Source organism: Trachinotus anak, unplaced genomic scaffold, assembly GCF_046630095.1.
Source record: "Trachinotus anak isolate AG129_WGS33_773 ecotype Australia unplaced genomic scaffold, CSIRO_AGI_Tana_v1 ptg000012l, whole genome shotgun sequence".
NCBI lineage: Eukaryota > Metazoa > Chordata > Actinopteri > Carangiformes > Carangidae > Trachinotus > Trachinotus anak.
This window is the reverse complement of record NW_027273863.1, coordinates 2,062,170-2,076,347: the sequence shown is the minus strand read 5'-3', so window position 1 is coordinate 2,076,347 and position 14,178 is coordinate 2,062,170. Positions and strand designations below refer to the sequence as shown.

Below are 14,178 nucleotides of genomic sequence, written 5' to 3'. Positions count from 1 at the left end.
CTCTGTCAGGCACCGTCTTCCTGCAGCTGCCGTACTCCAAGAGGAAGTACTCGAGCGGGCAGCAGCGCCGGCGCAGAAACTCCACCACCTCCAACAGCCACGGGCCGTTCGGCGGCGAGGAGCGGGTCGGTTACTACTGGGCCTACAACACCATGCTGACAAAAGCCTGGAGGACGGGCATGCTGGGAGACGAGAGGCTGGCCGACCGCCTGCTCAGAGACTTCACCGACTTCTGCGCCAACAAGGACAACAGACTGCTCAACTTCTGGGACAGCTGCCAGGAGAAAATGAACTCCAGCGCTCCCTGACATGAGGAGCGACGTCTGGAGGGAAACATAATATCGAAAAGAGGATAAATAAGGACTACTTTTAGGTTCATGTGCCTCTGAAATATTGAATTTATCACACTGGACTCTGATTTACTGATAATTATTGAGATAGAGGAAAATATTATTAAAATAATTTGTTGCTGCTGATGAGTCAGAAATATAACAGTTTACATCAGCAAATGATGTTGTTACTTAAATATGTAAAATGGTGAGTTAAAGGGAGCTTTAATAAAGCTTTGCTCTTTTCTGTTAACTTACTATCAGTTGATAAAATAATTAAAACTTATGTTATTAACTCTTCTATTTATCTTTCACTAGCTTGTTTCTTTCCTTAGTTGTCCAAACTACCTGGTCTTCCACATTTTATCACTCACCTGTTCCCCATGCAGCATCCTGACCATGTTCCCATGTAGCTAGCTTAACTGAAAACACTGGTAGCTAAACACACCGAGCACCAGCCCTTCTTCAGAAAAACTACACCAGAGCAGCTTAATTATCCACATACCCTCAGGTCACACTGTAAAAACCCCTGTTACAGAAGCTAAACCATTTCAGCCAACAAGCTAATGCTAACAAAGGTATCTAGCTAATGCTACTTTTTGTTTCTAGTATCGTTTGTTTGACATTATGAGACAATAAATCACACAAACAAAATGTGAGGGATGACACAATAAAGTCCAAAACTTGTTTCTATTGAGGTTTCATGAGTGTGTGAGCTTATAGCTAGCTGGCTTTGTTAGCATTAGCTCATTTAGCAAACTAAAACATCTTAACTGCTGTTACATGCATTTAAACACTGATGCTACAGCAGTGTGACGTATTATATATACATGGTTAACATTACATATACTAGCTTTTGTAGTTTTATGATGAAGGTTAGCTTTAGCTATGCAGCTAGCTGAGAAAAGGCTGCTCAGTGTATTGAGCCCCCACCCTTCTTATTACCACTAGAAATGTCACAAGGACCATGGGAAATGTTGTTTGGGGGCAGATAAATTATGAAAAGATTTGAAAAATAAAACAAGCTAGTGAAGGTTGAATAGGAGAATATATTTCTCATAAAAAATTATTAGTAGAAAAGGATGGTTTTTGGAGAAGACAGAATAACTGTGAGGCTTCACACTTCTCAAACAAAACAATTCTCTATTTTAATTTTTTGACTTACAATATCATCTGTTGATGTGTTGAACTATACCTTTGACTTGTTTGATGAAGACCTTTTACATTTACCACATCAGGACTTAAGTTGACAGACGACCTGATCTCTGCAGATGTTTACAGTATTAAACACTGGTTTGGATGATGGAAGATAAAATATTTTGATGCCTTAATGAAGCAGAGATTCTGCTCCAGTGTTAATAAATAAATAATAAGACACCTAAAGTATTGATTTGAATTTTCTTCTTCACACACCAGTCAAATGAGGAACACTCTGGCAGTTTTAAACTTCCTCTTGTTTTATTATATCACAACCACCTGAAATGTAAACACTTAGTAGAGTCAGTGGTGGTTTCATGACAGATCTGTAGCTGGACCACACAGACAGGATCTGTCAGGTGATGCTCTCCACTTTGTTTTACAAGTGTCATTCATAATTTAGACAAGTATTGCCAATTCAATCCAAACAAGAAACAAAATTAAAACCTAGGCAGGTAGTGTCCATCAATGTGTGACATGTGACCCTGAAGAGAGAGAAATACTACAGGACATTCACCCAATGGGACAAACGGTTGAAAAACTTCACAAAGAGCTGGATTTAGCAGGAAATTGATCATAACTTCAGTTGTCTTTGAGTGATCCTGATTAAATTCAGTGGGGACGTAAAACTGTCCTGAACATACACAACATAACATACACTTAATACTTCAGTTACGTTAACAATAAATCAAATGTACCACACATTAAACAACACCTGGATTATTCTGAAACAGGGTAAAAAAAAGCAGTTAAGCATCGTAATATCACCTTCCACTGCTTGACCCTGTTTCCTTTTACTTTTTCTGACTCTTTTTAGAGGAAAATATTGAGCGTAGTAGATTTTTTTCATCAATGAGCTTCCCCATGCATTCACTATATAGTAGACATGATGTTATTTACTACATGGACACTTTTTTCTGAATGATGATGAAACAGGTGTTTTATGGTCTCCCTCTTTCAAAACGAATTAAGCTAGTTGAAGCTTTGTTCTGCTTTATTGAGGCAGATAGAATTGTTGCTTCTTGCTGCTTTCATTTTGAGCAGTTGAGCTTCTCTGTTCTGTTGAGCACAAAGGTTAGAACCCGTGAATCTGTGGTTACAGCAGTAATTCAAGTTTTAAGAATCTTACCACTTTACCAACAATTGGGCAGCTGTGGTTCAGGAGGTAGAGCAGGTCGTCCACTTAGCAGAAGGTTGGTGGTTCGATCCCTGGCTCCTCCAGTCCATGTTTCAAAATGTCCTGAGGCAAGTGTCTGAGAGTCTGTATATGGTAGAAAGAAAGCGCTGTGTGTGTGTGAGAATGGGTGAATGTGAATTATAGTGTAAAGTGCTTTGAGCGGTCGATAAGACTAGAAAAGCTCTAGATAAGACTCCATGAGACAGTGTCACCTCTCAGTAGCTGCTCTGGAGCTTTTTCAGGTTGTCCGTTTCATTCTCGTTAACACAATGCCTCAGTAAAACCTTCAGGGAATTTCTTTAAAGTTGGTACAAACATTATTTAGGACCCGAGGACGAACTGATTAAAATGTGGTGGTTAAAGGTCAAAGGTCACTGTGACCTCACAAAACATGTTTTTGGCCGTGAACTCATACACTAATTATGACACATCCAAGAGGTCAAAGTTCAACTTCAATGTGACATCATAATGTTTACAAAAACACTCCTGGTCATTATTATATTATTGTGTAACTCATGAAGGACAGACTGACCATATTTAATCATATTTCCTGTCACTTGGCTGATAAATAGATAGATTGATTGACAGATAGATAATAAATTAATTAATCACATCGTCCCCTCAACAGAATGAATTTGCCCAGGTGTCATTGAGATGCAGATGCTCATATTTTCATCTGAACACTGAAATTTTTTTTCTCAATTTTATTGAACTTTTCCCTCCCGTGATGAGCTTTACTTAATGGTCTCATGTAAATAACAAACACAGACACTTTTCCAGTTTCACCACATGAAACTTTTTTTAATGTCCCTTTATAAAACTGCAGAATCACAGAAGTCATCAGAGCAGCAAAGACACACAAACATGACAGAGACTTGTTTTGTACTGAACTGGGAGTGAACACAGATTTCCCATAGCTTCCAGTCAATCACCAGTACCTGCTCTGATAACTCACCAGTGTGATTCCCTTATGTTGATATTCACATATGATATAAATGCTTTTGATTGTACTGATCCCTTAAAGTCCATTCTGATAATCCAGTTTGTTTTGATTATAGTAAAACATTCATATTCTTATAGTTTGATTATAAACAGGTAAAACAAAAAAATGATTAAAATGGAAACATTGAAGTTAGTTTTTCCCATAATCCCTTCTGTCCACTGCACCACAGCTCAGGCTGTAAGTGAATTTCAGTAAATGAGACTTTACTGGGACACGAGCTCTTATCCTGATTAGTGAGTGCATGATGTTCACTGAGTCGACAGCCAGTGAAGTGACTGACCCTCTGTCAGCTCAGAAAAGCTGAACTGGCTTTTTTTTTGGTTCCACAGTAACATTTAAAGTTAAGTGCAAGGTTAATTTCTTTTGTTTCTTTTTTCTTCTTAAGTGCCATCTGTGTGTTGCGGCGAGGCCTTCGCTCTCCTCCTCATCATGACAGTCTGTGGAGGTCAAGGTCAGTTTTCATGTGACCACTGTTATGTAGTGGTTCATCAGTGTGTCCTTGTGTGGAGAAAATGTAGTGCAATGACCTTTAATGACGCAGGCCTCAGTAGTTTTCTGTCTCATCAGCTGATGTTAAATAGTGCCACACACCACACACTGAATGTAGCTCCCTTCATCACCATCAGATGTTGTGCAGCAGCAGAGTCAGGTCCCTTTGTGATGTGGAGTGATCCACGCTGAGCTGAGCTGCGTTCACGGTCACTGTGACGTGTGATAACTGGTCCTGGAGCCTGTTTTCTCATCATTTTCCAAAGGTCTATATAATTATCATCAACCATCAACCAGCTCACTCTTATAGATTAATCATTTTGTGCATAAAATGTCAGAAAGCTGTGAATAATTGATTATCAGAGTTGTTGATTCATTTTCTGCCAAACAACCAATTGCTTCTGGAGTCATTGTCTTATTGAAACATCCAGGAGACGTTACACTCACTACACCAATTATACTGAATTTCATCAGTACTTCAGCCTCTGATGAGTTTTGACAGTGGATGAAAATCCAAGTTAGGACGACTACTGCCTGTTCTATCACTTCACTGTAATGAACTTATATTAACTGGTTGTTGTGATTACCTTTCTGCAATGGGTCAAAAGACTTTCTGGAAAATGATGGAAAAACAAGATCCAGGTTGTAAATGTCTGAAACTGTCAGCCACTGTAAGTTTAAAAAAATCTTAGTCCTGCAACTTCAACACTAACGGCTAAATCTGCAGCAGTCGAGCAGCCAATCAGGAAGCTCCTGCTGCTTTTCCCTGAAACTGAAAATTAATTTTAAAAGAAAGAAAAGTGAAACATCCTCCTCCTCCTCCTCCAGCTGAGAACTGTCCACAGGTTGTGTCTCTCTGTTGTACTGAAGAGGAGTTCCCACCTTTAGGGAAGATGGTGGAGGGGCTATTAGTTAACTCTGGCTGCATCATCAAAGATGACTGCCACACCCCCTAGACAGACAGACAGACAGACAGACAGACAGACACAGACACAGACACAGAGGAAAGAGGTAGTAAAGCTGTGAAATCAGCTATGCAGGTAAACTAAACACAGAGTCACATATATTAGTGCAGTGATACAACTCACGGCTTCTGATCCTGATTGGCCAGATGAGGATGGAGCAGAGGGCCAAAGATGCGATGACAGCCACGCCCCCTGTTACTATGACCATGACATAATGATAGAACCACACACAGGCCGGGCAACACAACACGGTACTGAGAGAGAGAGAGAGACAACAACATGTTAGAGCAGGTCACAGTGGAGGAGAAGCAGCAGCTAAATCCTCTTCATCACTTTATTCTGCTCCTCTGCCTCTTAACAATATCTTCATCATCTTCTCATTTACATTCTTCCACTTGTTTTGTTTGAACAATGTTTTTCTTTCACTTTAGTATACTCTGTAGTTTGATCAGTGGTTGCTAACTGTAGTTATTATCAGTTGCTATATGTAAGTTGTTGCTATTGCTACATAGCCAACATTAGCATTAGCAGCTGTTTACTAACCAGTCTAGAGGAAATGTTGTGAGCTCAGCATAAAACTTTATTCATTTACTTACCAACAACTGTATCCGGAGGTGGGAAACAACCCTCCTCTTTTGATTCTATTTCTATCACTTCTTTTCTTCTACTGAAGTTAGCATGCTAACCAGTTAGCCCTGGCCCGGCTGGACTGTCTCATTACTTTTAGATACCGAGTCACTGTAGTGTCCAGGCTGCCCTGAAAAAGTAGCTGCTCAGAGGACGTGAGGGAGTTGTGATGTTTCCATCTTTATGTACAGTCATTGGTTCAGATATTCATGGTCCTCAGAGGATGAATTCTACAGACTGATGAGAAAATACCTGCAGAACTCATGACTTTCCTATCAGCCTCAGCTGTGCTTTGTGTTTAATGCTTATTAACAAATGTTAGCATGCTAACAGATTAAACTAAGAACAATGTGGTGAACATGCTAAGTATTTCACCTCCTAAACATCAGCATTGTCACCGTTAGCATCACGGTGTTAGCTCAAAGCACACACAGCCTCACAGAGCTGCTAACATAAGCATGCACTCTCTACAGGTTCAACAGTCACCAGGACTGTAAACTGATCTCGAGGTGTAAAATCAGTGGAGTGTGGCTGTGTCAATAAAGCAAATTTGAATATGAAAAATGTAACAGTGGTGTCACTGAACCTTTCTCACCTAATCTCACCAGTTTATTAGGAACACCAGCTAAAACTGATGTAGCTAAACAGTCCTGCAACAAATCCTACATTAATGAAGGTTAAAGATGTATAACAATGAACTGAGCAAGTGTGTGTGTGTGTGTGTGTGTGTCTGTGTGTGTTTGTGTGTACTAACTGGCAGGGATGCACTGCCTGAATGATCATCACAGCCACTCCATTAGCCACCTTATCAGTGAAACTCATGGCTCCATAAACAAACGCTCCACTTTGCTGCGGAGACAGAGACAGAGACAGAGACAGAGGTGAAGACAGTGGACAGAGCTCTATAAATGAGATTACAACACACCTCTCACAAACACACACACACATCTTACAGTCTGATTGGAGATGAGTTCAGCAGTCATGGAAAGCGATATGACCAGGATGGTGGCTGAGCCTGCCCCCAGCAGCACAGCTGCCCCGTACACCTGCTGACCCATCTTGTCGTCCACCAGCACCCAGTAGGAGAAGGCCATGATCAGCAGCAGGCCCACGAAATAGGTGAGCTGGACCAGAGAGAGAGAGACACACACAGTAAGACGACACTGTGTCCTGACTTGAAAACTTCCTTTTCACATAACTGTAGATGAGGAATCAGATCAACCCACTGACGTGTTGTTTATTTATCATCGACAGAGACAGAGCACCAGTCAGTCAACTCCTGCCTCCAGGTTAGTGATGTTCTTGCTCTGGACTGATCAAACTGAAAGGTTTCTAATGTTTTCTACTCTGTTGAATGTCAATGGACAAAATAATAGAAAAGAATAGAAAGTAGCTACTCACAACTTCTCCTGTCCTCACTTTCCCAAAATGTCCTCACTCTGTTAGTAAAATACTTTTTTTGGTCATTGCTATGTAGCAAGTACAAGTACAAGTACACATGTACACACGTACACACACGTACACACACACACACACACACACACACACACACACACACACACACACACACACACACACACACACACACACACACTTGTACTTCTATCTTTGCGAGGACACTCATTGACATAATGCATTCCCTAGCCCCTTACCCTAACCTTAACCATCACACCTGAGAGCCTAACCCTAACCCTAACCTTAACCTAAACCTAATTCTAACCATAACTCTAAAACCAAGTCTTAACCCTCAACATGTGATTTGAAGGTGTCTCAAAAAGTGAGGACCGGCCAAAATGTCCTCACTTTCCCAAAATGTCCTCACTCTGTTAGTAAAATACTTTTTTTGGTCCTTACCATGTGGCAAGTACAAGTATACACACACACACACACACACACACACACACACACACACACACACACACACACACACACACACACACACACACACACACACACACACACAGCCTGCGTTGAGTGTGCTGCGCTGGTTAAAAACTGTAATGTTTATATTTTTCATGTCTGTGTCATATTCAGATTCAGCTCAGTTTTGTGTAATGTGGCTGGTATGATGTCACTCTGACATCAACAGGTCTTTTCTCTCTGTTTTTACAGGGAGCCGCGCGTCACACATAAACAAAAGGCCAGATGCCAAATTTGTAGTTCGTGAGATGCAGCTGAAATGAAAGGAAATCCAAGACGTTCCACAGCTGCCAGTGTGTTTCCAGCCTTCGACTGTTTTGGTCATTTTTCAGTTTCTTTACTTAAAAAGTATTTGTTTATTAGAGTAAATATTCATGGTTTAATAAGCATAAAACATCCTTAGATATTATTTATAAAAGCTGACTCCCAGTTCAGGGGCTGCATCCTTCAGAGGCTGCATTTGAAGACTGACTCGGCTGTCCCATTTCAAAGGCTCCTTCAAATGTGGCCAAGAAATACGTCCAACCCATCCCAAGTTTCATTGTGCACCAGTAATGGAAAATAAAAAGGATGAGACAACACTGACAGAGAACCTGAGGACTGGGTTTCAGCTCAGTTCAACAACTAACAGTACAACTGTTAAAACCCTGTGTGCTGAGAAGGGAATGCACTGAAGAGTATGGAGGTCTGACATATTTCAAACTGATTAGGCTGAGAAATGATAAGACAGAGACTCCTAATAAACTGGACCATGGCCTGATTTGTTTATAGTGATTCAGGGTCAAAGGTGAAAGTAGCCTGCTGGACTGAACTATGTGTCCTGACCTGGGATTCAGAGGTGTGGAACCAGACTGAGGTGAGCGGTTCTACTTACACATTTTCCAATGAGTTTACTGAGAGGCTTCATGATGAAGGAGGACAGGAAGCCACTCAGGTACATCACTAACGGGATGGTCGCTATGAAGTTCTGTTGGAGGGAACAAGAGGAGCAGAGAGAGAAACATCTTCAGGAACAGAAGCTTCATATAAAATATCAAATGTATGAGTAAAACAGAATGATGTTGTTTTACCTTTGGCAGCCCCAGAGTGTTTATCAGATACATTGAGATGTAGGTCTGAGACAGATTCACTATTAACCTGGTGGACATGTAGAGTAAGGCCACCTACAGAGACACACAGGGACACACACCTGTCACTGAGAACTATGTCAAAAGTTTCATAAAATACAAAAATGTAAAAAGTCCAGATGAAGTTAGGTCGAAGTTCAGGTGAAGTTCAGGCGAAGTTCAGGTGAAGTTAAGATCAGGCTCTAGTGTGTTTTATACTGATAACCACAGAGAGTAGGATGTGGGTCAGTGTGGTTAACTCCTCCTACCTGGTAGAAAGACGGCTGCTGCAGCCAACATTTCCACTGAAGAAGAGACGAGGACGTCCTTGAGCGAGGAAGCAGTGGCCTGTACTCCCCCTCTGCCTCTTCATCCTCCACTGTCGTCCTCCTCCTCACCTCCTCCTCTCCTCCAGCCTCCCCTCCGGCTCCAGGCCTTGACTCCGTAGTCCCCAGGTGGAAGAAGATGGAGAAGAGAGCCCCAATGCCCAGAACGATCAACGCCAGATTCTGTCATCAAACACGACCCAGCACAGGTCAGAGTCTGTTTCGCAGGATCTTTCACTTCCTCTAGACTGTGTGAGGCTGACGTTTAAGTACAATCCCATCATGCCTTCCTTCATACTGACAGTCTAAAAAGACATTTTTTCCTGTGCTGTCATATCACTGCACTAAATGAAGCTTTTCTAGCTCAGGTATCCAGTAGGGATCTGTTCCTCTCCTCCAATGATCATCTCCACTCTCTGTCTCTCTGTGTTGTCACTGCAGTCTGTCCAGCACCACAGCAGCCAGACTATACACCCTATACACTGAAGTCTGGTTAACCTGTGCTGTCTGTCCCCACTGACTTAAAACCTCAATTGGTTTGAGGTGACAGATAACACTGTTTTTACTTTCATAACTTCTGTTTATTTGATTAATTTTCAGTTTTAGCTTCCTCTTTTTTTTTTTTTACATGCAGACTCCTGCAGGTCCACTGCTGCTTGTTAAGTATTTTCTCAACTCAGAGCTTCCTTTATCTGGATTTTGGAAACTAGACATAAAAATCTTAGAGAAAGTTTAGTGAGTAAATCAAACTGAAGCCATTACACGGCTGTAAATCACACGCCTGCATCCCAGTACTGCAGATGTGGGTAGATAATGTTCCTTTGTAAGTTTGAAATGTATATTAATATTTCAGGAGACACTCCTGCAGGTTCCTGTCTTCAAGCTTCCAGTGTTCGGCTACATGGACTTATTTATTTTAGATTGAATTGAATTGAATTGAAGTGAAGCCTGGCAAGCTTTCAACCAGGAAGACTGTCTTCATTCTCCCTCCACTTATCTACATCTTTCTGTCGTTTCCTTGTTGTGCTTCCAGCTCAGTCAGCTCAGCTTGGTCGGACCTGAGGACTCCTTCTGAGGACGGCTGCCTCACTCATGTTGGTAGATTTCAGTGATTAATTACGTTAACAATGCTGTGCTGTGTCAGAGACTATAACACACTGTAATGAAACACATGCATCATTCAAGTTGTTGTGTTCACCACAGTGAAACTGACTGAACCAAAATATGGATTTGAATCTGACTTCACAGATCAGTGTTCTGTTCAAAGGCACGGTGGCCCTAAGAACTCAACACACCTGCAAACAGACAAAATGATTGTGTAATGTGTTGGTGTTTTGTTTTCATGTGCTTTCTTAAGCTGCAGTGTGTGGAGCTCTCAGGGCCGTGGCATGTTAAGGTGCTGCTCTTTAACATCTCAGGTGACGTGTGAGCTGATCCTCCTCACCCTGAAGATGGGGATGTCTGCTGGTCCGAGCGCGTCGTCGCCCTCTCCCGCCTGCACATGGAACAGCAGGTACGCCACTGCGTACACCGTGATGTTGGCAATCACTGTGAACGCATATCTTCAAACACACAGAGGAGAAACTGCGTATTCAGGACCAGCAGATCACCTGTGTTGTGTGTGCTGTGACTGTGTACCTGTACGCAGTGTGTACCTGTATGCAGTGAGTTCTACTTTAGCATGTTCACAGGTGACCAGCTCTGGGATCAGGGACAGGTGGGAGATCTGCGTGGCGGCCCAGCCGAACTGGAAGATGATGATGAAGGGGATGAAGTAGGTCAGGCTGGCCCACTGAGGGGTGAGAGAGTCGCAGCCCAGACACTGGTTGAAGATGAAGGCGAAGGACAGCACCACGCTCAGTGTGCCTGGGTAACACAGAAAAAAGGCGGGGCACAAATAAATCTTCTCCAATCCGCTGGTACCAGACGACCCACACCTTCCTGTGTGTGGATGTGACACACAGGAAGGTGTGGGTGAAGTTTCAGGTGGCAGAAACTCTTCTGCACATACACAGTAACACATCCCCGTATCTGACCTGCATCACAGGATTTATGGGTAATGAAGTCCACAAGACTTGTCAAAACTTGCAAAATTCCATTCCATGCCATTCAACAAAGCATGACTGATTACCTCTAGCCCCCCCCCCCGAGAGATTTGTCCTTCCAGAGTCTTGAAAAACCTGATCTGACCTGAACTGGATCAATAAAATATATGAGTGTTTCACATGAGAGCATAGTCCAAACAGCAGTTTTATAAGAAGTTACATGTGCACCCTTAATGACAGCATGTGCATAACAACTGACTGAGGCTTCATCCCAGTTATTTCCATTCCAACATAAAATCTAAATACTGTGGTAGTTTGTATTTGCTTAAATTCAGTGGCATTAATATGCTTTTGTGTGTGTATTCTAGAGCTGAAAACACTGATGTACAGACACTGGACTGATGAACTTTTAACACCCACAGCTGGGCTGCAGGATTCTAGTACTAGTAAATATCAGCGTGTACTAATATTAGTTTTGGGCCAATATATGATTATATTGAATATCACCATATTTCACACCATATGCAACAGTTTTCTTAATATGAATTTTTTTTTTTGCAGTTTTATATTTTTGCACAGTCTGCCCTGCTGCTTTGAAACATGTCACTGCTTTGAAACATAAAACACAACAACATAATAATTTTACAATCCCCTAACCTCCTCCGATAATATCATATATCATGATATTTGGGCTGGACTGTATATTACATTTTGGATATGGCCCAAGCCTAGCTAGTATGTATGTATGTATCAGTGCAACAGTGTTAAGACTCATCCTTGGTCATTTTCAAAAAAGAACAGTGTCAAACAATGGGACAGCAGAGAATACATGGAACTGTAAAAACATGTTATCTTCCCACCAGGACCTGAGAGTTTTATTTGAGTTTCCTATGTGAGAGACAGCTCTATGCTCTGAAACTCCACTTAACTGTTGGAGTAAATCATTTCTGGATTTCGCGGGGCAGTAAAGCGAGGTCACAGTGTTACACTCTCCATCTGACTTACCGACCAAGTGCCATGTCTTCCTCTTGCCGTAGTTCCCACATCCAGGGGTTCGGTCAGACTCGTAGCCAATGAGAGGTGTACAGATGCCATCAGCTATCTGCCCGACCAGCAGCAGCACACCTGCACCACAGACACACACAGTTCAGCAATAACGGACACATGAGAATGCCTGGGTTGATCTAATGTACAGTTTACACAGTCTCTATGAAAAACAAACCCGCATTAGTGTTCTCGAAACCCAGCACCGAGTGGTAGAAGACCAGCAGGTACGTGAACCACATGGACGCGCACAGGTCGTTCAGAAAGTGTCCCACCGCGTAGCTGAGCCTCCGGGGGGGCGGCAGAGCCCTCTCCGCGTCCGACATCGCGGCTGGTTGGAGGCGACGCGGCGGCTCAGAGGAAAGTCCCGACCCGCGCCTTCATTAGCTTAAAACGAGTTGAATCGAAGTTAGTCGAACTTTTTCCACTTCGGGAGGGGCTGATGACGACACAACAATTCTCGGTTCCCTTTTTTCAGACGTTACTTTCTGTTCATGAACTTAACAATGATCCTTTGTTATAAAAACATCTCCAACTCCCCCGCCTCGGCGTCGGTAACTTGCTGCAGTCAGGTGACACTGGAGCTCTGTCAGAGGATCAGAGAGGGGGTGAAACCGAAAGAGCATCACCAGAGCAGCCGGCGGGGCTTCGTCCTCACATTCCTGCCCTCACATCACGTTTAAACAGCTCATCAGCAGAGACACATGCAGGTTAATAAACTGAACACAGATTCATTAACTCAACGTGCAGATTAAATGATGAAATGCGAGCGAGATGTTACGTTATGGAAATGAGAAGCTGAAGAACATTCACAGCGACCTCAGCATGAACCAGAACCGGTGCTTTCTTCCCAGGTTTCACAGGGCGATGTTAAAGTGTCGCTGAGCGGCTCCACGTTAGCCGTTAGCTAGCCGGCTACAGACCGGAGGCACATCTGGACACAAAAACACTAACACACGTAAACAATAGCGCAGACCGGCGGCGATGATGTAAGTGGAGTTATGGACCAATCACAATCCAGTCCTGCTCCTCTCAGCCAATAGCGGTCGCCTCGTGGGCTCAGCGTCCTCACGTGACGGCAGTCTGACAACCGAAGATCGTTTATATGCGAAAGGAGCATTGTCTCAAACTAAATTAGATGTGACGAACAGTAATTTGGCCACTAAAAGAAAATTCCAAAACATAGAGATGCTGTCAAATTTTCCGCATATTTTGTCAATTAATATTACAATTGTTAAAAAATAAGTTTTAGATATATCAAAACACAATTTAGTCTCTCAAAAGCAGTACAGTACCGACTCTATTACATTTGATTTTGTCCTTGAATAGATACCGCATCAGAGTCAGCCACAGTTACAGTGCCTTCCAGCGGTCTGAGATAAGCACATGTGTAATCTCGGAAGGAAGTGGGAAGTTATTTCTAGCCTGCCTCACAATGCTACAGCGAAAGTAGTGGAGAGATGCACGTTAATGTGTATTTTTCAGCACTGGAAATAAATAAAATGATAAAAGTAATAATTTGTAGTAAGAACAAGGGCCCCCCTCACCTCCTGTTTTAGAGTAGTTCACCCAAAGGTTCTGAGAATATCATTTGTACAAACCATGGATGCATAGTGCAAACTATAAGCAACACAACTTCACCCAGTAAATCTACTCCAAAAGCATTAAATCAAACACACAGACAGACCCACCCCTCTTCAGCACCAAATCACTTTTTATCAGTGGTCAGTCAAATGAGTTTGTTTACCTGAGATATGCTGTAGGCCACATGCAATGATAACAACTCTTCTGGATAACACAACAGATATAAACTAAACTTTTCCAACAAACAGGAAATATGTTGCCATGGATTAAGTTAAGATGTGGGCTTCAATTTGAGCCCCATTTTTTGTTTTTCTCAAATTAATTAAGAGTACTGAATTAGCTATTTTAAGTTCCTGTTTGTTATAC

The 14,178-nt window shown here is 42.3% G+C and overlaps 2 protein-coding genes across 13 annotated transcripts in view; one reads left to right on the top strand and one right to left on the bottom strand.

Annotated features, from left to right (window-relative positions):
• The window catches only part of depdc5 (DEP domain containing 5, GATOR1 subcomplex subunit), a 31,873-nt gene extending 30,163 nt beyond the window's left edge, over positions 1–1,710 (top strand). For all 12 annotated transcript variants that reach the window (XM_071492099.1, XM_071492104.1, XM_071492103.1 and 9 more), the window contains one exon: positions 10–1,710. In XM_071492099.1, coding sequence (XP_071348200.1) covers positions 10–308 — 299 coding nt within the window. In that variant the 3' untranslated portion in view covers positions 309–1,710. The remainder of the gene's footprint in view (positions 1–9) is intronic.
• A 1,765-nt stretch (positions 1,711–3,475) lies between these two features.
• Positions 3,476–13,204, bottom strand: LOC139629474 (major facilitator superfamily domain-containing protein 12-like). Its single transcript, XM_071492108.1, has 12 exons — positions 13,010–13,204; positions 12,407–12,814; positions 12,190–12,309; positions 10,795–11,005; positions 10,584–10,701; positions 9,083–9,322; positions 8,778–8,870; positions 8,582–8,674; positions 6,741–6,911; positions 6,542–6,636; positions 5,284–5,414; positions 3,476–5,147 (listed from the first exon to the last, which is right to left on the bottom strand). Exons 2-12 carry the CDS (start codon positions 12,552–12,554, stop codon positions 5,104–5,106), a joined length of 1,464 nt encoding a protein of 487 aa, XP_071348209.1. The 5' UTR covers positions 12,555–12,814; positions 13,010–13,204; the 3' UTR covers positions 3,476–5,103.
• Between the last annotated feature and the right edge of the window lie 974 nt (positions 13,205–14,178).